Here is a 27,776-nt window from a genome sequence, read left to right on the forward strand (position 1 = left end):
TGACCCAAGGGCCGAGACCAGCTTCCCCCGAGCCCTGAGGCTGGGACACTGAGCCTGGGCTGGTATTGCTGTCCATGGGGAGGTGGAGGGTTCGAGGGAGCATCGAGGAGGATGGGAGCCCTCTGGGGCCTGGGGGTGGGAGTCGCACGCACCTGGGGGGGTGCTGGGGGTTACACCTGCGGCGTGGGCTCCTGCCAGCCTGTCCCCACCCTCCCCTGCCGGGCCACTGCCTGCTTCCTGCACCCACACTGCAGACACCCTACAGCCGAGTCACAAACCCCAGCATTGCTCCCCCCGCCAGGATTCCCCCATACAGGGACCAGGGCAGCCCCCCAACTCTGCGCTCCACGACGCGGCCCAGAAAGCCCAGCCTCTCGAGGTGGGTCCTCCACTCGCAGGACGCACTGCCCAGCTCACCATCAGCCCCGCAGACAGCCCAGGACAGCCCCCCGCCCCCTCCTGCCGCCCCACGGAGAAGGCAGGCAGCCAGCCAAGGGGCCAGTGACCTGCTGGCCCCCACGTGGCCCCTTCCACGGCCCCAGGGCCCAATGAGGGGCGGAGGGAGGTGGCCCGGCCGAGGTCCTCCTCGGCGCGAGTGGGACTCGTCCTCGCATTTCCTCCCCGGCCTCCCTCTCGGCCACCATGTCCAGCCTCCAGGCCCTGTGCTCAGGCCTGCCCCTGCGGCCGCTCCCCGAGAACCGGGGACGCTGGCCTGGGGTGCCCCACGCCCCTGTCAGGACCCCCGGCCTCACCCCTTCTGAGGAGCAGGTAAGAAGCTGGGTCCCCTGGGACCCTGGGGTGGGGGTGGAGGTGTCCTTGGAGTCCCCCCTTCCGGCTCTCTCTGCAGTCTCTCCACTCAGCCTCCCAGATTCCCGTGGGGGAGGCGCCGGGCGGATCCAGTGTGTGGGGGTCACACCCCATCACCCTCCTTCCCTGCCCGGTGGCCACCCTGGGGTGCAGAATCACCGTCCCTGTCCCCAATAGAGATGAGGACGCCACTGGCCTGGAGGGGCAGGGCGGGGAAGTGTGGCTGGGGGCTGGTCCTGGACTTTGAACTTCCACCCCCAGCTGGGCGCGCGGTGGGGGAGCCGCTTGGAGGTGTGGGGTGCGGGTGCCGGGTGGGAGGGGGACAGAGGCAGAGAGATGGGGGCTTCTCCTGCTTCTGTTCTCTGGACTCAGAACTTGCCAGCTGCGCGCACAGACGCGCGCACGGGAGTGGAGCGGGCACGCGCCCCGGGACGCCCTGGGAAGCCCCAGGACTGCGGTGGGCGGGGCCCGGAGGAGCGAGAGGACGGGGCGGGGCGAGGGAGGGGCACGCGGGTCCCTCGGAAGGTCAAGCCCTGGTGTCACCGCCCCTGCGCCGCCGCCCCGCACTTCCCAGGGCGCAGAGAGTGACCTGCAGCTCGGGAGCACTCTCCGGAGAGAAGTTTCTAGAGCTTCTCGGGGCCCGGAGTGCAGAGGCCCAGCTGGGAGAAAGAAGAAGGGGCATCACGGAAGGCCAGGCTGTGACGTGGTCACCAAGGTCCTGGTGACATGTCCCGGGTGACCAGGCGCGAGGCATGCAGTCCTGTTGGCTCCAGGCACTCCTCCCCGCCCTCCACACTCCCCCAGAAGGGACACCCCCTGCCCTGTCACTTCCTCCTCTCTGAAGCTGCCAGGGACAAGGGGGCACCCTGGGAGTGGCACCCTCTTCCCCGCCCCAAGCCCCCAAGCCAGTGGCTGGAGCCGGGCAGCGGGCACCTGTCCATGCTGCCCTCTGTGGAACTGGCATGTAGCACTGTGCCAACAGCGGACCGAGCACAACTGAGCAAAACGTGGAACTGCAGATTTTCCTCAAAAGAAGGACAAAGGGGACAGGTTGAGGTAGATGAGCCAGTGGTCAGCCATGAACCAGCATGGACTGGAGCATAGGACAGGGGTTAAGGGGCTTGTCTTACATTGGGCCAGCCCGGGTTCGACCCCTGAGCACTGCCAGGAGAGGCCCCTGAACACAGAGCACTTACTTAGGTGGCCCTAATATCACCCCCCACCCCCCAACCAAACCTAAACCAAAATGCATGACTCAGCTGAATTACTGCACTGGGGTAAAGGAAGCTCCAGCGAAATAGAAAGGCAAGCTTGGGTCAGGGACAGCTCCGTAGAGCCTTGTAAGCTTCTCCGGGCACTGCCAGTGGTGGCCCCCAAGCCATTCCCTCCCCCCACAAATAAAATCTATACAAGATCATAGGTAAGGGAACAGCCGAATGGCAGACAGGGCTTTGCTCTGTGTTCAGGCTTCAAGAAGGTGCTAGAATCTGCCTCCCGCTCCCAGCACGCACGCCTTGCTCTATCCAGGCAAACTGAGTTCCTGCCGCCGTCACGCACGGCTCAGAGCATGTTTGGCTCTGCCAGGCTTTCACGCCGACGCTGCCCGGGCCCCTCCAGGGTGCTCCCCGGTGATCCGCACAAAATCCCCGAAGCTCCTTGTGAGGTTAACCCAGGCCTCCCTCGGCCCACACAAGAGAGAGGATCAGATGTAACAGCCAATCTCAACACGCGCAAAGAAGGCCAGTGTCGCCAGGAGAACATGAGCGTCGGAGCTCAGCCCTGCAGTGTCCTCCTTGAAGCCCCCACTCACACCCCCCCCGCCCCCCCCGGCCCCCAGCAGCTAACGCAGAGAACACAGAGCACAGGAAACTAGACTAGGAGAGGCTGGGTAGTAAGGCGAGTGTGTGTGTGTGTGTGTGTGTGTGTGTGTGTGTGTGTACACCTTGCTTTCAAAATCTTGGTTAGTTGTGGGGGGCTGCCCCTGATGGTGCAGGGAGGCAGTACATTGTGGGGGAGCGACCCAGGGCCCCACGCGTGCCAGGTCTGAGCACTGCTGCTCGAGCCACATCCCCAGCCCTGCGGTGGCTTTCTTGAATGTTCTTTCCCTGGCGAGGTCTGATTAGAAGCAGCAACACCACCCGTGGTTGGCTGACACAAGTGCCAAGCTCTCACCTTCACGTTGCTGAGGCACCCACACAGCTGGCAGCTGGAGCCACTTGTGCACAGGTGTCATCTCAGAAGGGTGCCGGCAGAGTGGAGGGACAGGGCCATCTCGCAGGTGCCCTTGAACTCCGACCTCTAACCTCTTACATTTGACCTCTGATGACCTTTTGTGCCTGCCCCAGGGACGCTGGTCTGTCGTGGCTGCCCTGTTAGGGTTCCCAAAGCGGGGTCTCTGCCAGGAGTCGCACCCCCCCAAGAAGCTACCGGAAAGGCTAATCAGACCTGGGGGCAACCCGCCCAGGCCCCTGGACAAGTGGGACGCCTGCCCCTGGTGCCACACGGTTCTGGCTTCTGTCCTGAGGGAGAGTCCCTGTTCTGCTCCCTCTTTCCAGGAGGAGGGTGTGTGCGGAGCCAAGTGGAAGTGAGACACAGAGACACAGAGAGGAGGCTGCAGCTGGCAGCCTCTGGGGGTTCCCAGCTCCCTGGGGGTGCCCCCTCTTTGCCTGCTCTGCCCCCGCAAGCGTGGGAATGATCTCCTTCCCTGCTCCCCCTTCCTCCCCCTGTTATTCAGCCCCTGACTGGGCTCCCACCTGTCTTCCTGGCCAGGCCTGCTACCCCTGCCCAATTCGTGTGCCATGTCCTGAGTCCACAATTGTGCTGTCACCTCCTCCTTCCAGAGTTGAAACTAGACTCCTCTGAAACTCACACAGTTCTTTCCCCCAGTTGACATGGATGGATGGGTGGATGGATGGATGGATGGATGGATGGATGGATGGGAGGATGGATGGGAGGATGGATGGGAGGATGGATGGGAGGATGAATAGGTGGATGGATGGATGGATGGATGGATGGATGGATGGATGGATGGGTGGATGGATGGGTGGATGGGTGGGTGGATGGGTGAGTGAGTGGATGGGTGGGTGGATGGGTTTGTGGATGGGTGAATGGATGGATGGGTGGATGGATGAATGCGTGGATGGGTGAATGGATGGATGGGTGGATGGATGAATGGGTGGATGGGTGGATGGGTGAGTGAGTGGGTAGATAGTTGGATGGGTGGATGGGTGAGTGAGTGGGTGGGTGAGTGAGTGGATGGATGGGTGGATGGATGGATGGATGTGAGGATGGATGGATGGGAGGATGGATGGATGGGAGGATAAATGGGTAGGTGGATGAATGGATGGATGGATGGATGGATGGATGGATGGATGGATGGATGGATGGATGGATGGGTGGAGGGATGGGTAGGTGCATGGGTGAGTGAGTGGATGGGTGGGTGGATGGATGGATGGATGGATGGATGGATGGGTGGAGGGATGGGTAGGTGCATGGGTGAGTGAGTGGATGGGTGGGTGGATGGATGGGTGGTTGGGTGAGTGAGTGAATGGATGGGTGGATGGTAAGTGAGTAGATAGGTGGGTGGATGGGTGGATGGATGAATGGGTGGATGGGTGAGTGAGTGGGTGGGTGAGTGAGTGGATGGATGGATGGATGGATGGATGGATGGATGGATGAGTGGATGAGTGAGTGGGTGGATGGATGGATGGATGGGTTGATGGGTGAGTGAATGGATGGATGGGTGCATGGGTGGATGGATGGATGGATGGATGGATGGATGGATGGATGGATGGATGGATGGATGGAGGGATAGGTGGATGGGTGAGTGAGTGAGTGAATGGATGGGTGGATGGATGGGTGAGTGAGTGGATGGATGGGTGGATGGATGGATGGGTGAGTGGATGGATGGGTGCATGGGTGGATGGATGGATGGGTTGATGGGTGAAGGGATGGATGGGTGGAGGGATAGGTGGATGGGTGAGTGAGTGAATGGATGGGTTGATGGGTGAGTGAGTAGATGGATGGGTGGATGGATGGATGGGTGAGTGAGTGGGTGGATGGTTGGATGGGTGGATGGGTGAGTGAGTGGGTGGGTGGGTGAGTGAGTGGATGGATGGATGGGTTGATGGATGGGTTGATGGGTGAGTGAGTGTATGTATGGGTAGATGGATGGATGGGTGAGTAAGTGGATGGACGGGTGGATGAGTCGGTGGATGAATGCACTACCCTCATCTCTTGTCCCCCCTCATCCTCAGAAGTCTCAAGGAGGGAAGATAGTTGGACACCACAGTCCACCCAGCAGTGCCCCCTGCCCTGGCCCCCTTCTCTTATCTCCTTCCCTTGGGGGTCCTGAATCTCCCTGGTTCAATGACAGCACTTAGAAGGGTCCTTTCCCTTGGTTTTCTGTGCCCATGCCTGGACCCCCAGCTAGGCACTGGCCCCAGGCTCCTTGCCAGGCTGGTGGAGGCCACTTGTCTACACCCAGACCAGGTGCCTGCACCCCTTGGAAGAACTGTTCTCCTTCCCTCCATGAATCTGCCTTCACCACTAGCCCTCTTGGGGTCTTGTCTGGGGTCAAACAGTCTGGCCGCCAGCCAGCAAGAAGAGGGAAGAACTAGAGGTCTACCTACATGAAAGGGGGAGCAGTCAGGGAGGGCTTCCTGCACAAGGTGGCATTGCAAGGATCTGGGGTGAGAACAAATCAGCCTCTGAATACTGCCACGTGTTTCTGAGCGGGGCAGAGGCAAATCCAACTGAGGAAGCAGGATGAGCCACCAGAAGCCTCAGGACGCTGTGCCGGCATCAGCCTCCTCCCACTGCCCCCCCCCCCCCCCGTGTGCACACAGCTGGCTCTGAAGAACGCCCTGCGCTACTTCCCCCCGGACGTGCAGAAGCAGCTGGCCCCTGAGTTCGCCCAGGAGCTGCGGCTGTACGGGCACATCTACATGTACCGCTTCTCCCCCACCATTGAGATGAGGTGAGCGGCTTCGGAGGCCCCTGGGGGGCACTCGCTGAAGGCAGGAGCCCCCAGAGAGTGGCAGCAGTGGGGGCTGTGCCGGGCTTTCACACCCAGGGGGCCATGGCCTGCCCACCGAGAGGGGTGGTCGTGAGGTCCTGCGAGGGGTCTTTCATGGAATCGGTGAACAGGCACGGGGTTAGGCCCCACCCCAGGGTTGCCGCCTTCGGGTCCCACAGTTCTGGGGTGGGAGGGGAGGGAGGGAGACCCCCAGCACCCACATCCTGACCGATGCTGCCCCACCGGAAACCACACTCAGAGCCATGTTCTGGAACGTGCTAGAAGCTCTGACTTGAATCTCGCAGGGAGTGTCCTTCTCCCCGTCGGCAGGGAGGAACCTGGTCTAGGACAGGCGCCCAGGAAGGGAGGTGGCGGTAAGGAAAGAAGAGGTGAATGGCGCAGAGTAGAAGTTTCTGGAAAGTGGGTGTCAAGGCCAGCTTTCTCCCAGTTGGCACCTGCCTGGTGGGGAGGGGGGGTAGTCTGGGTCAGGGGTGGGCCTGGTTTTAGAAGGGACAAAGCTGGTGCCCCCTGCCCACCACTCGGCCTCACGCCTGGGGCTGTCTCCCCTGCAGGGCCTACCCCATCCAGCAGTACCCCTGCCGGACCAGAGCTGCCGCGGCCATCATGCACATGATCATGAACAACCTGGACCCTGCCGTGGCCCAGGTGAGGCCGGGGAGATGGGGCAAGGGAGGCGTGCTCGACGTCCAGTCCAGGTGCACGGGGACGGGGGGGGGGTGTTTAAGCTCTTTGCTAGAAATAACACTAGGTTCACAGGAAGTTGCATAGACCAGCCAGAGAGGACAACCAGCCCGTCTAGAAGTTTCCACCCACATAGCTCCAGCAACAGAAACTAGGGCCCGGCGAGCCTCCAGCCCATCAGCGTCGGTGCTGAGGCCACGTGCGGCCTCGCCGAGAGGGCTGGAGGACAGCGGTCAGGGGGCTTGGTTTGCTAGGTTCGCTCCCGGGCACCCCAGGTCTCCCGAGCCTGGCCAGGAGTAAGTCCTGAGCTCTGGCAGATGTGCCCCTCGGCCCCCCAATGAAACCACACAAACAGTACAAAGAAACAGGCTTCCATGGTGGATTTTATTCATCCAGGAGAATATCGGCATGGCAGCAGCTTGAAAAGCGTTGATATGTATGTTCTTGGGCTGGAGCGATAGCACAGTGGTTGGGCATTCGCCTTTCACGTGGCCGACCCGAGTTCGATTCCTCCGCCCCTCTCGGAGAGCCCGGCAAGCTACTGAGAGTATCGAGCCCGCGTGGCAGAGCCTGGCAAGCTACCCGTGCGTATTTGATATGCCAAAAACAGTAACAATAAGTCTCACATTGAGAGACGTTACTGGTGCCCGCTCGAACAAGTCGATGAGGAATGGGATGACAGTGACAGTGATGTATGTTCTTGCAGTGGCTTCTCCCGCTCGGCCGTGGCTGGGAGGGCCGTGCTTTGTGTGGGGAGTGGTGACGCTCACATGGAATGGTCACTCACTGGCCACCATGGGTCAGGGGCAGTCTGGGAGAGCTCTCAGGCCAGCACCCCCCAACTTGAGAAAGGCCCGGGTCTGCAGGGGTCAGTCCCCGAGGGTTATTGCTCCTGAGGGCGTTTGACCACCAGCGGCAGAGGGGGAACTTTCTCGGGCCTGGCCCCGGCCCTTGAATGTGGACCCAGGAGGACAGCAGGCCGGGGTGACTTCCCAGAGAGCCCCCACAGCCCGAGCTAGTCTCTCCCCAGACCTAGCCCTGGGACTTGCCCCTTCAGGCATCCCCCCGAACTGCAGGGAGCCCCCATTCCTCTAGCCCTCTCACCCTGTTGGAGCCCCTGCAGGATGACCCTCCCCTCCCTGGACCCCCATCTCAGAGGCCTCCCCCTCCTGCAGTTTCCCCAGGAGCTCGTGACCTACGGAGGAAACGGACAGGTGTTCAGCAACTGGGCTCAGGTACGCAGGAGCTGGCCGCCCCTCTGGCCACTCCCCTGTACCGCTGGCCACTCTCCTGCCTCTCTGGCCTCTTCTCTACCCCTCCGGCCTCTCCCCTACCTCCTCTGGCCACTCCCCTACCCCTCTGGTCTCTCCCCTGCCTCCTCTGGCAGCTCCCCTGATGCTCTGTCTATTTCCCTGCCCCCTAGCTGCTCCCCTGACCCTCTGGCCATCCCCCTGCTCCTCTGGCTGCTCCCCTACCTCTTACCTCTTTGGCTGCTCCCCTACATTTCTGGCTGCTCCCTTGCCTCCTCTGATTGCTCTCCTGCCCCCTCCAGCCGCTCCCCTGTCCCCTCCAGCCATTCCCCTGTCCATCCGGCCACTCAGATATCTGAGATGACTATCCTGTGGCATGGGGTGGGACCCTCCAGGACTCTCCTGGGAACTGGGGGGTCCCTGAGGCCTCGGGGGGCTCCTGGAGTGTCCCTCCTCTCACTCTCTCCTTGCTCTGATCCCCTGCAGTTCTGGCTGACCATGGCCTACTTGTCGCAGATGACCGAAGAGCAGACGCTGGTCATGTACAGTGGACACCCGCTCGGCCTCTTCCCCAGCAGCCCCTCCGCCCCCAGGCTGGTCATCACTAACGGGATGGTGGGTCCTGGGGTGCAGCGGGACAGCCCGGAGCCCCCGAGCGCCGTTTCCCAGGGCTCTGTGCTGCCCCATTCCCCACCCCCACCCCCTCTTCCAGGTTATTCCCAACTACTCCTCCAGGGCCGAGTACGAGAAGCTGTTTGCCTTGGGGGTCACAATGTAAGTGGCCATTTCCATTTATGTTATATTCCATTTATATAATGGGACACCTATTCATTCATTCACTCACCCACCCGCTCATCCACTCATCATGATCTGGCTGTGCTTTATAGTAAAACAAAATGTAATAGTTTGTATTTCTGTGCATATACAGAGACTTTCATGGTGGCCCCCCCAGGGTGCTCAGGCCACCCCTGGCACTCTTGGGGAACCATGTGCTTCTGGGGTGCAAACTTAGGGCCTCGCGTATGCTCAGCAGGTGCCTGACCACTTGAGCCACATCCTACAACCTCAACAGACTTCACTGTCACTGTCACTGTCATCCCATTGCTCATCGATTTGTTCAAGCGGGCACCAATAACGTCTCTCACTGAGAGACTTATTGTTACTGTTTTTGGCATATCCGATACACACGGGTAGCTTGCCAGGCTCTGCTGCTCGGGCTCGATACTCTTGCCGGGCTCTCCGACAGGGGCGGAGGAATCGAACTCAGGTCGGCCTCGTGAAAGGTGAACGCCCAACCACTGTGCTATGGCTCCAGCCCCAACAGACTTAAAAAAAAAAAAGAAAAGAAAAGAAAACCACACAAATATAGCACTGTCACACAACTACTTTCATTTTTCTATATTTCCTAATTGTTGTATCAGTACATTACAACCTGCATACCTGGGCCAGTGAGTGCACAACTCAATGGCGATTTTCCCCAAATTTTTAAATTAATAATTTCATTAAAAAATGAAAAGAATTAGGGGCCTAAAATATAATACATCAGGTAGGGTGCTTGCTTTGCATCCTCTGAACTGGATTCAGTCTGCAGCATGCCAGGTGGTCCCATGAGCACCACCAGTAATTCCTGAGTACAGAGCCAGGAGTAACCCCTGAGCATTTCTGGGTGTGGCCCCCAAGCCAAAAATAAATAAATAACATGAAACTTTTTAAAAAGGGAATGAAATAGCAGTGAGCAGAAAGGTTCTGTGGTTAACACGCTACTAAACTCAGTTTGCCATCCATTCATCCACCCACCCATTCTCTCATTAACCCACCCATTAGTTCATCTACCCACCCACCTATTCATTCGTCTACCCGCCCCCCCATCCATTCACCCACCCACCCATACACCCATGCATTTATCCACCACTTACCTATCCATGGACTGGAGCGATAGTATAGCGGGTAGGGCTTTTGCCTTCCATGTGGCCGACCCGGGTTCGATTCCTCTGTCCCTCTCAGAGAGCCCAGCAAGCTACCGAGAGTGTCCTACCTGCATGGCAGAGCCTGGCAAGCTACCCGTAGGTAGCATATTCGATATGCCAAAAACAGTAACAACAAGTTTCACAATGGAGACGTTACTGGTGCCCGCTCGAGCAAATCGATGAACAACGGGACGAGAGTGCTACAGTGCTACCTATCCATGCATGCATATATCCATCCATCCACCCATCCATAGACCCATCCACACATCCCTGCATCTGTCCGTGCACCATGCACCCACCCATCCTCCTGTAAGATCTGTCTTCGTGCCTCTCATTCTCTCACTGTCTGTTCCCTCAACTGCATCTGGGTCCACCCACTACACATAGGTTGTTCTGAACTAGTGTGCAGACTTGGTCTGAGCGTGACCTCGGGAAGTGGAAATCCTCAGTCAAATTGTATCTATGTCTATGTCTCTAAATTGGTGTGTGTGTGTGTGTGTGTGTGTGTGTGTGTGTGGCCACACCCAGAAGTTTCAGGGGCTACCAGGTCTGTTCCCAGAAGTACTTGAGGGACCATACAGTGCCAGGAATATACTCTACCGCTTCCCACATCCCCAGCTAGTTTTCTCAAAGTGATTTTATCAAAGATACCATCGTTTTTGTTTTGATTTGGGCGGTTTCCTAAGAGGTGCTCCAGGGATCTGGGGGCCATTTCTGGCACTACTCGGCCACCTGGGTTGTTTCAGTGCCGGGGCCCAGATGCCCTCAGGGCCACCCCAGGCTATACCCGGTGATATTCTGAAGGCCACAAGGTCAGGGATCAAACCCGATGCAGGCACACACACCTTCACCCCCGCGCCATCACCCGGTCGGTACAGTTTGAGAATGAACCCATGGGAAAAGGTTGGGGGGCCAGGGAGGGCCAGACTTGGGGGGCTTGCCCTCTTTGCACTGCTGTGTGCTGAAGGTGGCATGAGATGCACTGTGGGCTAAGTGCCCTTGAGGTCACTGCCTCCCTCAGGGCTGGCGGGGGAGTCTTCCTGGCACCCATCTCACCCCGCGTTTGCCTCCTCTGCGGTCAGGTACGGCCAGATGACGGCGGGCAGCTACTGCTACATCGGGCCCCAAGGGATTGTGCACGGCACTGTGGTAAGAGACAGGGCGCCGCCGAGCCCAGAGATGGGTGGTAGCCGTCCCAGGAGTTGGACTCTGAGCGCCTGCCCCTCCTCCCACCCTGCAGCTCACTGTGCTGAACGCGGGACGTCGGTACCTGGGCGCCCAGGACCTGGCCGGGAAGGTCTTCGTCACCTCCGGGCTGGGCGGGATGAGTGGGGCCCAGGCCAAGGCCGCAGTGATCGTGGGATGTATCGGCGTGATAGCAGAGGTGAGAGGACACGAGCGCCCACCCCCTCCCCCTCCCCGAGGGTTCCCAGGCAGCTTCTGGGCACCCGCCCTCTACCCTCCCAAAGCCCCAGTGTCCGTCCCTGGCTTTCTGGGATGGCAGATTCTCTAAGCACGGGCCAGAGCAGAAGCACAGTGACCTTGGCAAGAGCTTGTCTGTGCTTTCGCTAGTCCGTGCGTCAATCGGGGGTCCGTCTGGTGGATGACGCTGCTGCAAACCGGGGTGTGCAAACAATTCTTTGAGACCCGCCACTTCCCGTTACTCGGGGTGGATGACCTGCGCAGTCTCCCCAGCCCCGTTCTCAGGAGGGGGAGCAGCCGTCAGCAGAGCTGGGTGCAGACGGCTTTCTCCTGGTGCCGAGGAGGGGGTGCTTCCAGCTAGGCCCTGGGGCGGAAGGTTCCCCCCCCCTCCCGGCACATGGGCTCCCTTGCAATTGCACTTGGCCAATACTGAACCTGTTCGGTAGCAGGATCTGGCACTGCGGTGGCTAACTCCACAGGGGGACACGTTTCCTGTCTCCCACATCGAAGATGCTCAACAGCAGGGGACAGTGACTCAAGATCCTCAGGACAGGAGTTACGGGGGAGTTGCTGAGCGATAGCACAGCGGGGGAGGGCGTTGGCCTTGCATGAGCCAGACCGGGGTTCGATCCCCGGCATCCCATATAAGTTTCCTGAGCACCACCAGGAGTAATTACTGAGTGCTGAGCCAGGAGTAACCGTTGAGCATCCCCGGGTGTGACTCCAAAACAACAGCAACAACAAAGATTCTCATGGGGCCCCGCCTGGAAACTAAGGCTACTCCAGTCCCAGCTGTTTCCTCCACGGGCAGTGGGAGAGGGGAGAAGGCTCACACCTACTATGAGTGAACTTCTGTCTCCCAAGCCCCCTCTCTTCCGCTTCCCTGTGCTTGAACAGGCGCCGGATCAAACGATATATTCTCATCTTGCAGGGGATGCTCGAAGCATGCAGAGCAGAGTTAGGATTGGCTGGCTGGAGGTTCCCTTCCTGGGGCTGAGCTGGGGGAGGGGGAGGTGCTGAGTATTGAGAAGTGGACCAGGGGCCAGAGTGATAGCACAGTGGGTAGTGATAGCACTTGCTGAACATGCGCCCGACCTGGGTTCAATCCCCGGCATCCCAGATGGTCCCTCTTGTACCCTTGGGAGTAATTCCTAAGTGTAAGAGCCAGGAGGAACTCCTGCACCTCACTGGGTGTGGCCCCCAAACTAAAAATAAATAAATGAACAAAAATAATCACACACACAAAGAAGTGGACCCGGAAGCCAGGGCAGGGTGAGTGTCCTGTGGCCCTGAGGTGTGTGAGAGGCGTGGGAGGGTGGGGAGAGCGGAACCCCCCCCCCCAGCACCCTATTGGGGGAGATAGATGTCAGTGCCACGGAAAGCAGGATGAGAGCCACAAAACTACCTGTCACCTGACCCTGTGGTTTAGCAAAGAGAGACCCACAGGTGAAGTGTGTGTGTGGTTGCCAGCGTCTGGCAGGGGGAGGGGAGGGAGATGGTGGTTAAGGGGGGTCTTGGTTGATAAGATGGATGGAGGGGGAATGGCTCAACAGCACAGTGCATGCACAAGGCCCGGGTTCGATCCCTGGCTACCACGCACGCACATGTACATGCGCGCGCACACACACACACACACACACACACACACACACACACCACACACACACACATGTTCTGGGGTGGATGGTCATGACCGCCCAACACCATGTGTGTATTTAGGAGCTAGAGAGATAGTATGGCTGGTTGGGTGCCGGTTTTGCAGGCAGTGGACCCAGGTTCAAATCCCACCAGCAGTGATCCCATCTGCAGTCAGGAGTAAGCCCTGAGCACAACTGGGAGGGTCCCCTCCCCGCTGTGGGAAAAGGTGGATTTAATCTCCTGGAACTGGACCCAGGACAGGTGCCAGCGGTGAATGTTTCGGGTTTGTGTATTTGAGTCCAGGAGTGGTGTCTGACGTGACCGGGTGTCTCTGGTCTCCGTGTCTCCCTGCAGGTGGACAAGGCCGCCCTCCAGAAGCGCCACCAGCAGGGCTGGCTGATGGAGGTGACCGACAGCCTGGACCACTGCATCGAGAGACTCAGGTGGGCAGCGGGCAGGGGCTCGCGGTGCCGCTGTGGTGTGAGGGGTTCACTGTCTGGCACTGGCCACTGGCCACTGGCCACGAGGGGCCACTCCAGGGAGCACTCAGGTGCAGGGGCAGAAATGGCCCCCGCGGCACCCTAGGGGCTCGTGACAGTGTTCGGAAGATGCCTCAAAGGCTGGAGCACATCTGGAGCACCAGGCCCTGATTCAGCCCCACCCTGTGTGCCACCCTCGGTGCCTCCCAGGCACCACCAAGGAGATGTACCCCCAAACCAGCAGATGTCACATACACACAGATTTGAGAAGCAATCCCGTCCCCCAACCAATGTCACATACACACAGATTTGAGAAAAAGTCCTGTCCCCCGACCTCTCCCAAGTAGACTGGCTCATCCACAGACCCTCCTGAAGGGGGCGCCCCCTTACCCGCACAGCTCTTTGTTCCTAGGGGAGTAAGCTACACCCCCAGTGTGCTTTGATGGGGAGCTGCATGGTTTGGCGCCTGTCTGGTGCACCTATGTGTGTCCTGAACACTCTACACACACACACACGGGCACACACATGTGCATATCTGCTCATACATGCGTGACACACTCAGAATCACATAGACATACACAATTGCCTATATGCTCATACAGGTACACACACTTACATACATTCACACACACTCATTCACACTCACACAGTCATAGTCACACACACACACACACACTCCTGCCACTCGGATGTTTTAGTCATCTCTATATGCCACACTTCCATCTGGCTTCTTGTCACTCATACATTTGGGCCAGCCTAATTCTTGGTCTCTCTCTCTCTCTCTCTCTCTCTCTCTCTCTCTCTCTCACACACACACACACACACACACACACACACACGCACACTCATACACATACACACATGCACACACGGTGAGCCCAAGTCAGTTCCCCAAGCCAGAGCTGCGGGGAGTGCAGGTGGGAAGGCTGGGGTGTCCCTGGGGCCCTGCTGTCCTTCCAGCAGGCAGACGCCTGTGGGGCCCACAGGCCTCTCCCGTGCCTGGCCACAGGGCACGTCCTGCGGGCATCAGTCAGGGGACTCTGCCCATTTCCCTGCCGTGACCAGCCTGCCCCGTCCCGCCGCACTTTTGCCCCCTGTCTTCTCTCTCTGTAAGGGCGTCCGGGTCTGCAAATCCACTTCCCACAGTGTCTCCATGTGTTTTTCTCCTCTGACCTTTCCAAATGCTGTTCGGGCTCATCTTCATGACTTCCACAATTCTCAGCCACCGGGGGCCGGTTCTAGAAAGATCCCTGTTAGAGTTGGGGCATCGCTGGCCCTCAGGGAGAGAGTACTCAGAGGGGTGGTCTGGTCCATCCTCCCATCACCTGCTGCCCTGGCTCCGTGTCCCTGATGGCCTGGCCCCGTAGGTTCCCGTGACGTGGCCCCACCAGCACATATGCTCTGGGTGGCCGCCTGGGTCCTCCTCATTTGCGCCAGCAGGGCCGCCTGTGTGGGTGGGGACGGCCGGGGCAGCTGGGACAGCCTTCTCTGCTGCTCTCTGTCCCTCTAGGGTAGCCAGGAAGAAGAAGGAGGTGCTCAGCCTCGGGTACCACGGCAACGTGGTGGATCTTTGGTAAGTGGGGAAGGTGGTGCCTCAGGGACCCCCGTCCTCCTCCTGCTGTGGCCTCGGGGCTCTGCGGGGGTCCTGCCCACAGCATTCACGACCCAGAGCTTGACCCAAACTCCAGGTGACCATCAGGCACGCTGAAGAGTTTCCTAGGGGGCAGCAGGGGAAGCTGAGGGCAGGACGGGCAGTGGGGGGTGGGCCCTGGCCAGCTCTGACCGCCGAGGCTTCTCCAGGGAGCGCCTGGTCCGGGAGCTGGAGACCACGGGGGAGCTGTTGGTGGACCTGGGGTCAGACCAGACTTCCTGCCACAACCCGTTCAACGGCGGCTACTACCCCGTGCAGCTGGGCTTCGCCGAGGCCCAGAGCCTCATGGCCTCCGACCCTGCCGCCTTCAAGGGCCTGGTCCAGGAAAGGTGATGCCGGCGCCGGGGCCGCGTGGGGTGGGAGTGGGGTCAGGTCCCTCTCTGCCTGCGCCTCCGGGGTCAGCTGCGTGGCCTCGGGCCTCCTCTGATGGACAGACCCCCGTGGGCGCTGGAGGCCCTCGGAGATGCTGGGGAACCCTCTGGGATCCTTGCAGCTCCTGACACCCGGGGGTGCTCAGTAGGTGCTGGCAGAGTGTGGGGGGTGGGGGGGAAGGTTCTGGACATGGACATTGGCTCAGTTAGCACGTGAGCCCGCCCCCTGGCTCTGGGCAGGAGATTGAAGACAGCGAGGACGGAAGGGGGCGCGGGGGTGGGCAGGAGCCCCGAGTGGGGTCAGGTGCTGCCCAGGCCGGTGGCCGGGACCCTGGAGAACAGGCTTCCCGAGGGCCAGCAGCAGCAGCAGTCAGCGGAGCTGGGGGTGACCCGCTGAGCAGGACTCGGGCTCTGTTGCAGCCTGAGGAGGCACGTGGCCGCCATCAACCGGCTGGCCCAGGAGAAATTCTTCTTCTGGGACTACGGCAACGCGTTCCTCCTGGAGGCCAAGCGAGCAGGTGAGCGCAGGGGCGGCTCCGAGGGGTCCCCGCCACCACCCAGAACAGTGGGCAGGGCTTGGGGGGGGCCCTGCCGCGTCCTTGGCCTCTCTGGGCCTCAGTTTCCCCATGGTGGAAGACCACTCCTCATAGACCGGAGGCCTCCACGGGCACAGGGCCCAGGTACCACCCCAGGCCCAAAGGCCCCACTCTTGGGGCCCCCCCACAGCCCTGTGCTACAGAGAGGCTCGTGCTGGCTGGCATCCCACCCCACCCCGTCAGGTGGGGGGGCACAGAGGCTGGAGGGTGCCACCCCCGGGCCTGGCAGCCCCCGCCGAGGGTAGGGAAGGTGCAAACACAAAGTTCATTTAAACTTCGTGTCAGGGATGAGTTTGTGGCCACACCTGGCAGCACTCAGGGGCTCCTCCTGGCTCTGAGCTCAAGAGTGACCCATAGCAGTGTCCAGGGCGAGCCTGACCGCCGGTGCAAAGTCAAGGGGGATTATTGGGGGAGGGGCAGCAGGCTGTGTCCCACCCAGCCCGGGTCCCGCCACCTGCCCTGCTCCTGGGAGCTCGTGGACGGGGGTATCGGAGATGGTGGGTGTGAGCCTGGGTGGGTTCGTGTCCTCCCGGCCAGGCCCACGTGCCCTCCCTGCTGCACCCCCATCTCCCCTCGTCTCTGGCCTTAGAGACGCCTCCCAGCCCAGGCGAGGCCCCTCCAGGTCTTGCCGGGGCCCTTTGGTCTCAGCAGGGCCTGGAGGGTCGTGGAGGGGTGCACCCCCCGTCCACCCCAGTCCTCCGGTGATGGTGACGCCGTGCTGACGACTCTCACCACAGGCGCTGACGTGGAGAAGAAGGGGGCCAACAAGACCGAGTTCCGCTACCCCTCGTATGTGCAGCACATCATGGGGTGAGTGGCAGGGCCCTGCGCTGGGGGGAGGGGTGGGGTGTGGCCGGGTCACGTATGAGAGTCTGATCAGGTGGAGTGGCCATGGCGCCACCGCGCCCTCGGGGAAGACGGTGGGGGCTGGAGCTGGGTGCTGCCTGGGGAGCCGTGACCCCAAGTACTGATGCTCCTGGGTTCCCAAGGCTGGGGGGGCTCTCTGGGGGTTAGGGGGGGCGTGGAGATGACCCAGGGGTGGGCTGAGAGCCGAGGCCTGGTGGCCGTGCCGAGTAGCTGCATGGGCGCGGGGTGGCTTGGGGCAGGGGCCTGAGGACACCGGGGAGAGGCTCGGGTCCTGGGGGACCCTTGTCTCAGGCTCTTCGCGGGCGAGATGCAGGCCAGAGTGCGCCAGGCCACGGGCCACAGGTCAGGGGTGGTGAGGGCGGCGGGTGGGGCTGGGGGGTGGTGAGGAGGTGTGGGGGGCAGCGGGGGTCTCTCCGGAGGAGAGCAGGAAGGGCCTGAGGGACCCTGCACTGAAGTTGGCCCCCGATGACGCCCCCCCCCACGCTCCCGCAGGGACATCTTCTCCCTGGGCTTCGGGCCTTTCCGCTGGGTGTGCACGTCGGGGGACCCCCAGGACCTGGCGCTCACGGACCAGCTGGCCACGTCTGTGCTGGAGGAGATCATTGCCGGCGGAGGTGAGGCCACGGGCGGCAGGTGGCTGGCAGGGCCGCGCCGGGGACACAGAGGGTCTCCGGGAGCCCCCTGAGTCCCGGACTCCCCATTGTGCCCTCTTTCTCCCGCCCTGTTTCTCCCTGCGGGGTGGTCCCCGGTTTACAGGTGGCTCTCTCGGGGGGGAGAGGGCGCCTCCCCCTTCCCTTTCCCTCCCGGGCCGTCCTCTCTCCCCTGGACGTTCTCCGATGGGACCTTCACCCGCTGCACGTCCAAGCTGGAGGGACAAGCGGGGTCTGGCTCTCAGGGCTCCAGAGCTGCAGAGCTAGGCTGAGGGCGGTCAGGAGCAGGGGTACAGCGAGGGGGTCCCCAATGTTTCCTGAGGCTCCTGATGGTGGAGCAGCTGCACAGCCCCCAGAGGCCAGGTCGCCGGTGCGGGCTGCACCCCCAGGCCCCCCCCAGGGAGGGGCCTTTCGACTACGGCTGCCCCGGCCCGGGGGCCAGCACGACAGGCTGGACCGGGGAGATGGGGGGGAACAACTGTTCCTCCAGGCGGGAAGGAAGACCAGCCAAGGTGGGCCCCAGAGCGCCCATCACAGGTAGCAGTTAGGAACAGGGGGACCTTCCCTTCCTTCTTGACTTTCAGAATGTGGCCACACCCCGCCGTGCTCAGGGGTCACTCCTGGCGGTGCTCAGGGGCCCTATGGGATACTGGAGATCGAACCTAGGTCGACCACATGCCAGGCAAACACCCTGCCCGCTGTCCTATCTCTCCGGCCCCAGCAGCTGGGTTCATTGACGTCTTGGTGATGCAGCTGTTAACCCCCACCTGAGCCCTGTGGTTTTATCCACAAGCAGGTGGGAGCCACTGAGAGTGCCAGGCTCCTGCCCTCGGCCTGTGGTGACCGCTGGTGTCTCTGGGACAAGCAGCTTCTCCCCATGCCCGGCCCGAGCTTCGGCGTGCCTCATGCTTAGAACTGGGCAACGCCCCACCCCGAGGTCCTTTGTCTCTAGGACTTAGCTTGACTGTCCCCTCCCCAGGGAGGCCATCGGTTCCTTATGCTACCAGCCCAGTGACATCCTCCCAGTGCTCGCGTTTTTGTCATTCATGCACCTACTGGGTCAGAGGGCCGTGAGTTCCCCAAGTCATGATGGCCTGGACGGGGCGGGGCACGGAATCTCCAGACCCAGCCTTGTGGGGCTGTACCCATTAGCCTTCCAGAAGGACAGAGGCCGCCCCCCCCCCCCCCACACACACACTCCAACACATGAGGCAGGGCCCTGTTTTCCATGAGAACGTCCCTCTCTGTGTCCGCAGTGAACCCTGCGGTGAAGCTGCAGTACATGGACAACATCCGCTGGATCCGGGAGGCGGCCAAGCACCGCATGGTGAGGGCTCGGCCTGGCGGGGGCAGCGGGGGCCCCTGGCGTGTCTGCTAAGAGGTGCCCGCATGACCCAGAGACTTCAGGCAGTGCCACTGGCCTTGCAGAGGGCACCTCCCCAGCCTCCCAGACTCTCCCCAGAGGCGGCCCTGCGAGGCCCTGAGCTGGGCCCTGGCTTCCCTGCTGTGTGGCGGGCACTGGTTCTCGGCCTCTCTGAGCCTCCGGTCTCAGAGCAGACCGGAAGTCGCACGTTTGCATTGGGAGCACCGAGACTGTCCAGACCCAGGAGCAGGCGGCAGGCCCCGTCTCTGTCCTGGGTGGGGCCTGCCTTAACCTGGGGGTCAGAGGTGATGCCGCGGTGACTTGTGAGTTGGGGTCTCATACTGGGGAGACGGGAGCATCGTGCAGCATGTGGGCGGGGGGGAGGGTGACTGAGGCACCAGCCAAGGCCTGGGCTCTCAGGGGACCCTGGGGGCTCCCCAGGACCTGGAGGGGACTGCCTCCACCTTCCTGGGTCTCTGCCCCCATCTGGGGTTTTTAGGGCTCAAGAGGCCGGTGCTCCTGTGGCACAGGTACGAGCCAGCGCGGCCGTGAGCCCCGCAGGGCCGGGTCTCGGGAGACTCTGGGCGCCCAGGGAGTGTGCGGCCAGGTGGGGCCAGCTGCTGCCGGCTTTAGAGCGACCCCCGGTCTGGTCTCGGGGGTCCTCCTGGACTCCCGCCCGGGGTCCCTCCTGCCCCGGGGGGAAGGGGCGGGGCTTGTCGCCGTGTGTCCGCAGACCTGACCCCGGGCCCGTCTCTGCTCAGGTCGTGGGCTCCCAGGCTCGGATCCTGTACTCGGACCAGAAGGGCCGCGTGGCCATTGCCGTGGCCTTCAACCGCGCCATCGCCAGTGGGAAGATCAAGGTGACGTGCCACGGGCCTCTCTGGGACGGCCCCTGCACCGCGCATGCGCCACACAGGGCCCGATGCGGCCTGTCCCTGACCATCCCCCGCCTCGAGAGAGTCTCCGAGCTTCCTTTCCATCTTCTGAGCGGGGACAAGCGTGAGACGCGCAGAGCCGGGGCGGGGGAGGGGGGAAGTGCCGGCTTCCTCGCACTGCTCCCTGTGGGTGCTCCAGACCCAGGCTCACGTCCCTGCTTGGGCAGGGGGACTGACCGCCGTGCTGTGTGTAAAGGCAGTGACGGGAGGCTCGGCCCTCTCGTGGGAAAAGGTGGCCAAGACAAGTGTGTGCCAGAACCATCCCCATGGACGGTCCCGAGGGCACCCGCCTCAGGGGCAGAGGCCAGCCCTGCCCAGGGCGCTCCCCAGAGCATGTCCTCTCAGGGGCCCCCAAAACTCATGGTGTATTTGGGGGCCCTCCCTGAAGGCTGCTTCACATTGATGAAGCCGAGAGCTGGACACTTTTCTTTTTTTTTTTATTTTAAGAATTTTATTTTATTGAATCACCGTGTGGAAAATTACAATGCTTTCAGGTTTAAGTCTCAGTTACACAATGCTGAAACAACCATCCCTTCATCAGTGCCCATATCCCACCACCAAAAAAACAAACAAACAAAAACACAGTACACCTCCCATCCGGCACCCCCGCACCCCCCCCCCTGCCATGTAACGGATAAATTTCACTTTACTTTCTATTCACTTTGATTACATTCAGTATTTCAACACAAACCTCACTATTATTGTTAGGAGTACCCCACCGGTCAGACCTGTTGTGAGAAGGTATGATTTTGGATTTCTGTACTTTAGCAACTAAGTCCAGGGAGATTTCTTCCAGATATTGGATCATTGCAAGCTTGTAAACCCCATCTGTGGGCGTCATAATATGGCGATCGCCACGCCCTTCACCCCCAGCAAGGAAGGAAGAGGCGAGAGAGAGAGAGAGAGAGAGAGAGAGAGAGAGAGAGAGAGAGAGAGGAGAGAGAGAGAGAGAGGAGAGAGAGAGAGAGGAGAGAGGAGAGAGAGAGAGAGAGAGAGAGAGAGAGAGAGAGAGATACCTTTCCCCTCCTGGGCGGGCATGGGGCCACGGCTTAGTTCTCAGTCTGGAGACATTCTGCGAGGAGCTGCCCATGCCGAAAAATTTAGCTGGCACCTGGAATCATGCTCGTACAGCTGCGGAGAGGCTGCACACACTTGCGGCCCCCGGGATCACATCTTGGCTGGCGGCAGGAGGGGCCGGTGCCTGGACACTTGTCATTTATTCCTTTAACAGTCTTGACTGAGCGCCTCTGTGCAGCCCTGAGCTGAGGAAGGGCAGGGCTCCATTAGCGGGGGGCAGTTTACCATGCACAGGGAGAGGACTCATCAGCCCAGAGAACATTCTGGAAAGCTACCAACCCTGAGGAAAGTGCACAGGCAGTGGGGGGAAGGGGGAAGTGAGTGGCAAGTTCGGATGAGATGGTGAGGACAGGCCCTTGTGAATCACTGATGTAGGTCGAGCTGCGGGCAGAATGTTCTGGAAGGTGGCCAGGATCCCTAAAGGTTCAGCGCAAAGTCAGAGACGCGGGGGCTGGCTGATGGCTCTACTGGTGCGATTGACGTTCCAGCCTGTCCCTTGGCCAGTGTGTGACACTGGGCAGGCTGCCGCCCCACTTTCCTGTCTACAAAATGGCAACTCTCCCTGGGCCGGGTGATCGTAAAGACCCTGTGAGCTCACACACACACACACACACACACACACACACACACACACACACACACACACACACACACACACGGCACATCTCTCCCAGGCAGAGAGCAAGTGCCCGGGCGGTGGGACCAGCAGGTGGCTGCAGAGAAGTCCCCCTTGCTGCCCATCTGACCTCTAGTGCGAGGCCGGGTAGGGCAGCGGGTGACCTGACCCTTGCCCTCCGCCCTCTGCCAACTGCCCCCTCCTGTCCCGCAGGCGCCGGTGGTCCTGAGCCGAGACCACCACGACGTGAGTGGCACAGACAGCCCCTTCAGGGAGACCTCCAACATCTACGACGGCTCGGCCTTCTGTGCGGGTGAGACGGCCGTGAAGTGCTTGCTCTGGCCGGGGCAGCTGCTGAGGGCCACTGTGTCCCGGGGCCACAGCCCGGGGGGGCCCACCTCGCCCAGGAAGTGACCGCTACGGGGTGGGGTGGGCTCTGTTTCTGCAGACATGGCCGTGCAGAACTTCGTGGGAGATGCCTTTCGCGGGGCCACCTGGGTCTCTCTTCACAACGGAGGAGGCGTCGGCTGGTAAGAAGGTTTGGGGGAGCCACGTGGCCCGGGCTCGTGGGGTGTCGTGGGGACTCTTTCCAAGGTGTGGCCTCCCCCGAGTGTTGTCTGCGGCTGGCTTTGCGAGGCCAGGCTCTGCCCGAGAGCTGGCGGGCTAGAAATCTGGGTGCCTGAGAAGGGGGTGAGGTCTGGTACGGGCCATCCTGCCTTTCAGGGTCTCTCAGCTGACAAGCGGGACTCAGGCCAGGGCGGGTCCAGCACACGTCAGCGTCTTAGCAGCTTCGCCCTGCGTTTGCTTCTGTTTGGGAGGAATTCTCAGGGTTCCCGGGGCAGCCTAGGAGACCTGGGTTCTAGGCCGCGCTGCCCTCAGCTCTGTTCCTCTGGGGCGTGTCTCTAGCCTGTGGCCTGAGGACGTTGGTTGAGGTTCCTGGGAAGGTCTCACTCCTCCCAGAAAACTCCCAGATCCATCCTGCAGATGCTCCCGGGGATCCTCCACCCCCCAGTGCCAACACGGGGGGCTTTCCCACACCACCAGCCAATTCCTAGTCACGGCCTGGGTGTCCCGCACTTCCCCTCTGTATGACCCACAAACACGTGTCCACGTCAGCCTCCAGGTGGTGCCTCTGTACCCCTGGCTGCCCTTCTATGCGCCAGGGGCTCTCACCGCCCTTTGTTAGGCTCCACGAGGTTGCGAGTACAATCCACAGGACTCGGGGAGCCTGATTACTCGTTGGAGGGCAGGTGCTTTACGAAGGATACTAAAGGTACCCGGTCCACGGCTGGGTGACAAGACTCACAAAGACTCGCAAAGTGCTTGTGAGGACAAGCACTTTGGTCCATAGTGAGTTTGGGGACTAGGATTGTGGCACACACACACACACACACACACACACACACACACACACACACAAAACACCCAAAACTCTGCAAATCCCCATTTTTTTTGTTTGTTTTTGAGGAGGGCCCATACTGGTGGCTTCATGACATAACACAAGCAACTAAATCATTGATCAGCTGCCGCAGGCCACCTGCAGCTTCTGTTCCCTGACGGTGTGAGGCGAGGGCAGTGGGATGTAAGCTCCTACTTTTGAGCAGGCAGTTGGCTCCCCTGGTCACCAGACACCCCTCCCCGTCTCCTTAGGTGAGGGCCTAATGTCACCTCGGTAGCATAACCAACTACCTTTTTGTCGCTCTCCTCCCTTAGGAAATTCCAAGCATTTCAGGGGCTCTGTTGCTGAGAACAGAGATGGAGCCCAAATCTCTGGTTACATATGGGCTGTGGTTCTGCCTGCTGCTCAGAATGTGGGGTTAACGCCTTGCACATGGTCCACATGGGGAAGCGTTTGCTGAACTCTCGAAATCCAAGGCCAGAGAGATAGTACAAGGCACTCACCCTGCAGGCGGCACCCCCAGTTTAATCCCCAAATATGGCCCCCTGAACATCGCCAGGAGCGATTAGATCCAGGAGTAAGCCCTGAGCACCGCCGGATATGGCCCTGAGACAACCAGCAGCAACAGCACACTCAGAATCCACTCCCGCCCCAAGGAAGGAAGGGACACTCTGCAAGAGCCCACAGGCTCCCTGCCCAGCAGGCGTCCTGGAGGTCGAACAGCAGAGGGTGCTGTGGCCCCAGAGAGGAGCACGGCTCCCCAGGCCGGGAACTTGCACCCATCAAGGCCAGGAGAGAGGGGGGAGGGGAGGGAGAGAGGGAGAGAGGGAAGGAGAGGAGAGAGAGAGGGGGAGGGAGGGACGAGAGAGAGAGAGAGAGAGAGAGAGAGAGAGAGACAGAGACAGAGACAGAGACAGAGACAGAGACAGAGACAGAGAGACAGAGAGAGAGAGACAGAGAGAGAGAGAGAGAAACTCTGCAGATTGTGTGATTTACCCAAAGCCACAGAGCTGGCCATGGGCCCTGATCTGCCATGTCCCGCACCCACCCCTTGTGGTGAACAGGACAGCAGAGGGCAGGAAGGGGCCGATTGGCAGAGTGGCACCTTCCCTTCCCCGCCTGGGTCCGTGAGGTCAGCAGCCCGGGCTCCCGTGGCCTCTGTTCTGGGGAGTTCTGCACGTGGCTCCTAAGTGCTGCTCTCTCACCTGGTCCTCAGGAATCACCTAGAGGGGGCTGGGGAGGTCACCAATATTTAAAATAAAGTCTGTGGATGTGCATGCATGCACACACAGACACAGACACAGACACACACACACAGACACACACACACACACACACACACACACACACACAGAAACAGGAAGTCAGAAAGTAAAGGAACTCTGACTTCCAAACCAGTAACCAGGACCCCCAAAGACACCTAGAGAAGGAGGAAGGGGCCATAAAGATTAGAAGCAGGCAGGAAGAGTCACAGTTGTGTAGGCAGCCAACTGAAGCCGCAGAGCAGGGGTGAGTAGTGAGGACTGGGGGCAGCAGGGGTGACTTCCCCGCCACCACCCAGCATCCCATCTGAGACATTCTACCAGGCTCTGTGCAAGGTCATGACCCGGAAGTGAGCCGGGGGCACTTGTGCTTCTTGCAGGGGTGAGGTGATCAACGGGGGATTTGGCCTCGTGCTGGATGGGACCCAGGAGGCGGAGCAGAGGGCCAGGATGATGCTCGGCTGGGATGTCTCCAACGGAGTAAGTCCTTACCCTGCCCTGCCCCCATAGGCCCCCCTCCCCACTGGGGGCCCCTCCAGACTGCAGAGCTCAGCCCTAGCCCTCCCCGGACAAGCAGGGGCCTGCCTGCTCCTCCGGCCTATTGGTGTCTCCCAGCACTGATCGGGAGCCCCCTCGGTGTCTTCCTCCTTCACCTTCACCCCCAGTTCTGCCCGGAGGGGACCACCCAGGGGTCCTCAGAGACCCCAGTGCCGGTACAGGGGGAGACGCAAGGTCCCTCCCCCACTCTGAGGGAGGGCAGGTCCGGGAGCCCACACAGGGGCGGGGGCACCCCATCCTCTCTGGACACATCCCTGCAGGTGAGGAGAGGAGGCCAGGGAACGGCAGGTGTGTGTGGACTCGGGCACCTGGGCCCGGAGAGTGAGCATGACAGAGGGGGGAGGGACCAAGGTCAGGGTGGTCTTCACCCTGGAGACAGGGAGGCAGGAGGAAGGAGCGGGCACAGGGGAAGTGTGTGGTGGGGGCTGGACTGGCAGGGGGCAGCTAGGAGGTGGGGCGGGGGGTGCTGAGGCCTGCTGGGCTCGTGGGGAGAAGGAGCCCGCCAGGGGGAGACTTGCAGGCTGCGCTGAGGCCCACGTGGGTTCCAGAAGGATGGGGAGGAGGGTCCGAGATGACTCCTGGGGGCCCTGAGTGGGGAGCGCCAGGGGTGGACACGGCTGGCCTCTCGGCAGAGCCCATGAGGTGCAGCGGGACAGGTTTGGGGGCGCAGCACGTGCATGCGTCTGTGTGTGTGTGTGTGTGTGTGTGGTATGTGGTGTGTAGTATGTAGTATGGAAAGTGTGTTGCATATGTGTGTTGTGTATATATATGTGTAGAGTGTGTGGTGTGTATATGTGTGTGTGTGGTGTGTGCTGTATGTGGTGTATATATGGTGTGTATAAAGTGTGTGGTACATGTATATATGGTGTGTGTAGTGTGTGTTCATATATAGTGTGATACATGTGTGATACGTGTGGAATTTGTGTGTGGTATGTGGTGTGTGTGTGTGTGTAGAAAGTGTGTACATATGGTATGTGTGTGTATGGAAAGTGTGAGTTGTATATAAATGTGTGTGTGGAAAGTGTGTATATCAATGGCATGTGTGTATATGTATATGTGTGTGGAAAGTATGTGATGTGTGTGGAAAGTATGTGTATATATGACATGTGTGTGCCCATGTGGAAACTGTGTGTATATGTATGTGTGAAAAGGCGGTACATGTGAGGTACACATGTGTATCTGTGTGGAAAGTGTATGTGGTTTGTATATATGTGTGTGGAAAGTGTATGTGAGTGTATATAGTACCTGTGTGTGTCAGTGTGGCAAGTGTGTGTATATGGTACATAGGTGTGTCTATGTGAAAGTGTGTATGCTTTGTATATACATGTCTTTGTATATGCATGGTAAATGTGTGTATATATGGCATGTGTGTCTGTGTGGAAAGTGTGTATAGGAAGTGTGAATATATGGCATGTGTGTGGGTCTGTGTAGAAATGTGTGTATATATGGCACATGTGTGTCTATGTAGAAAGTGTGTGTGTGGAAAGTGTGTGTGGTTCATATATATGTGTGTGTTTGTGAGAAAAGTGTGTGTGTATGGCACATGTGTGTGTAGAAAGTGTGTGTGGTTTAGTATATATGTGTGTGGAATGTGTGTGTATGTGTGTATGGCACGTGTGTGTCCATGTGGAAAGTGTGTGTATAGTTGTGTGTGTACACGGCATGTGTGTGTGTCCTGCACAAACCTTGGCAGGAATCTGCCTCCACCCCGTCTTCCCGCCCCCGCAGGTGGCCCGGCGCTGTTGGTCGGGTAACCCAAAGGCCTACGAGATCATCCGTCAGACCATGCAGGAGAACGAGGGCCTGGTGGTGACGCTCCCTCAGGAGGTGGCTGACGAGCGCATGCTCCAGCAGGCCCTGCAGGCGTGAGCCAAGCTGGCTGCCAGCCAAGGCCCCCCGTCCCCAGCCTGACCCTCACAGCCACTCTGCCCCCTCCACTGCCCACCTGGTCTCCAGGTCAGAAGTGCCACACCTCCCCTCACGCAGCCCTGCCCTCACCCACAGGCTCTGACCCCGCCACCCCCAGTTTGGCCGGGAGTCTGTTGAGGTCCTGAGATCTGGGGACCACCTGTCCGTGGCCATGACACCCCACTGGGCCCGAATCCTCCCTGCAGCCCGCCATGCCATAGGGCCTGTGTACCACGAGACCCGCTGAGCTGGGTCGGCCAGGCCCTTTCCCGGCCCCGCTCTGTCCCGCCCTCCCCTCGGCTCGTCACTCTGCCTTCCCTTCATCCCTCACCTCTGGCCTTGGGGCTCTGGCTGTGGGCACACCAAGGCCCAGGCCCAGGCCCTGAGTTTGGAGAGGTCAGCGGGGAGGGTGGACAGGGCAGTCCAAGCTTCCCCAGAGAGCTGTGTCCAGACAAGCTGGAGGTGGGAGGCGAGCCAGGCTCTGTCCTAAGGGATAAGCGATGCGTGGCTGGGGAAAATGTGAGAGAGGAGAGTGCCACAGCAGGGAAACACAGTCCGTCATTTAGGACAGAAGTCTGCTCAGGAGTCCTGGGCCCCGGGCAGGAACTGCACCTGGCCCCAGGCCGGATTCGTGGGTTCCTTCCACCGCTGAGCGCCCCGGCAGAGGCCTTGCCTTTCCTGAAATGGGCACTGTTGTGTTTGATTTTTTGCCAGTTCCCACTTTCAGGGTCCTTCCCTCCCCGTCCCTGGTGGCCCCATATCCCCTCTTGATGCTTCACCCACACACGCTCCACTCCCTCTGGTGCTGTGGAGGCCAGACTTGGAGGGGCCAGGAGAGGGGGGTATGGGGGAGGGGACCCCTGAAGAGTGTTACCCGCTGAGGGCAGAGGCGAGCTTGCTGGGGTGTGGATGCTTGTCTTGCTTGGCTCAAATAATAGGACCCCGGTCCAGACAATCTTTGCTCTCCCTAGAAGAGGCCCCTGCAGGAGTCCCCACCCTCAGTCTAGGACAGATCTGCCACCGTCCTGCTGCAGGACCAGGCCTGGGAGACCTGGTCCTGTGCCACTCACGGGGACCCTTTGTTATCATTGACTTGGCTTTAAAAGGGAAACGGCACACGTCTAATAAAATCTAAATTTCTTTAACTCTAATCAAACTTGAATTTCTTTAAATCTGCTCTGCACAGAGGATTCTGGAGGTCGACACTAGCTTTCTGGTCTCCAAAGTGGGTGTGTTTCTTT

At 60.1% G+C, this 27,776-nt stretch overlaps 1 protein-coding gene across 1 annotated transcript; it reads left to right on the plus strand.

Moving 5' to 3' along the window:
- Window positions 1-631: 631 nt before the first annotated feature.
- On the plus strand, window positions 632-27,622 carry UROC1 (urocanate hydratase 1). Its single transcript, XM_004603793.2, has 20 exons — window positions 632-768; window positions 5,655-5,785; window positions 6,397-6,490; window positions 7,702-7,761; window positions 8,263-8,391; window positions 8,489-8,550; window positions 10,826-10,892; window positions 10,984-11,127; window positions 13,158-13,246; window positions 14,793-14,855; window positions 15,083-15,262; window positions 15,725-15,822; window positions 16,638-16,710; window positions 17,260-17,381; window positions 18,674-18,744; window positions 19,542-19,640; window positions 21,622-21,721; window positions 21,857-21,938; window positions 24,450-24,549; window positions 26,356-27,622. Exons 1-20 carry the CDS (start codon window positions 643-645, stop codon window positions 26,494-26,496), a joined length of 2,031 nt encoding a protein of 676 aa, XP_004603850.1. The 5' UTR covers window positions 632-642; the 3' UTR covers window positions 26,497-27,622.
- Window positions 27,623-27,776: the final 154 nt, after the last annotated feature.

The sequence above is a fragment of the Sorex araneus genome, chromosome 4 (genome assembly GCF_027595985.1).
Source record: "Sorex araneus isolate mSorAra2 chromosome 4, mSorAra2.pri, whole genome shotgun sequence".
Classification (NCBI taxonomy): domain Eukaryota; kingdom Metazoa; phylum Chordata; class Mammalia; order Eulipotyphla; family Soricidae; genus Sorex; species Sorex araneus.

Bases quoted from the DNA above. Each gene is read 5' to 3' on its own strand.
- UROC1 (XM_004603793.2), top strand. From the start codon at position 643: ATGTCCAGCCTCCAGGCCCTGTGCTCAGGCCTGCCCCTGCGGCCGCTC. The intron at 6,491-7,701 runs GTGAGGCCGGGG...CCCCTCCTGCAG, and splicing joins TGGACCCTGCCGTGGCCCAG to TTTCCCCAGGAGCTCGTGAC. The intron at 8,392-8,488 runs GTGGGTCCTGGG...CCCCTCTTCCAG, and splicing joins TGGTCATCACTAACGGGATG to GTTATTCCCAACTACTCCTC.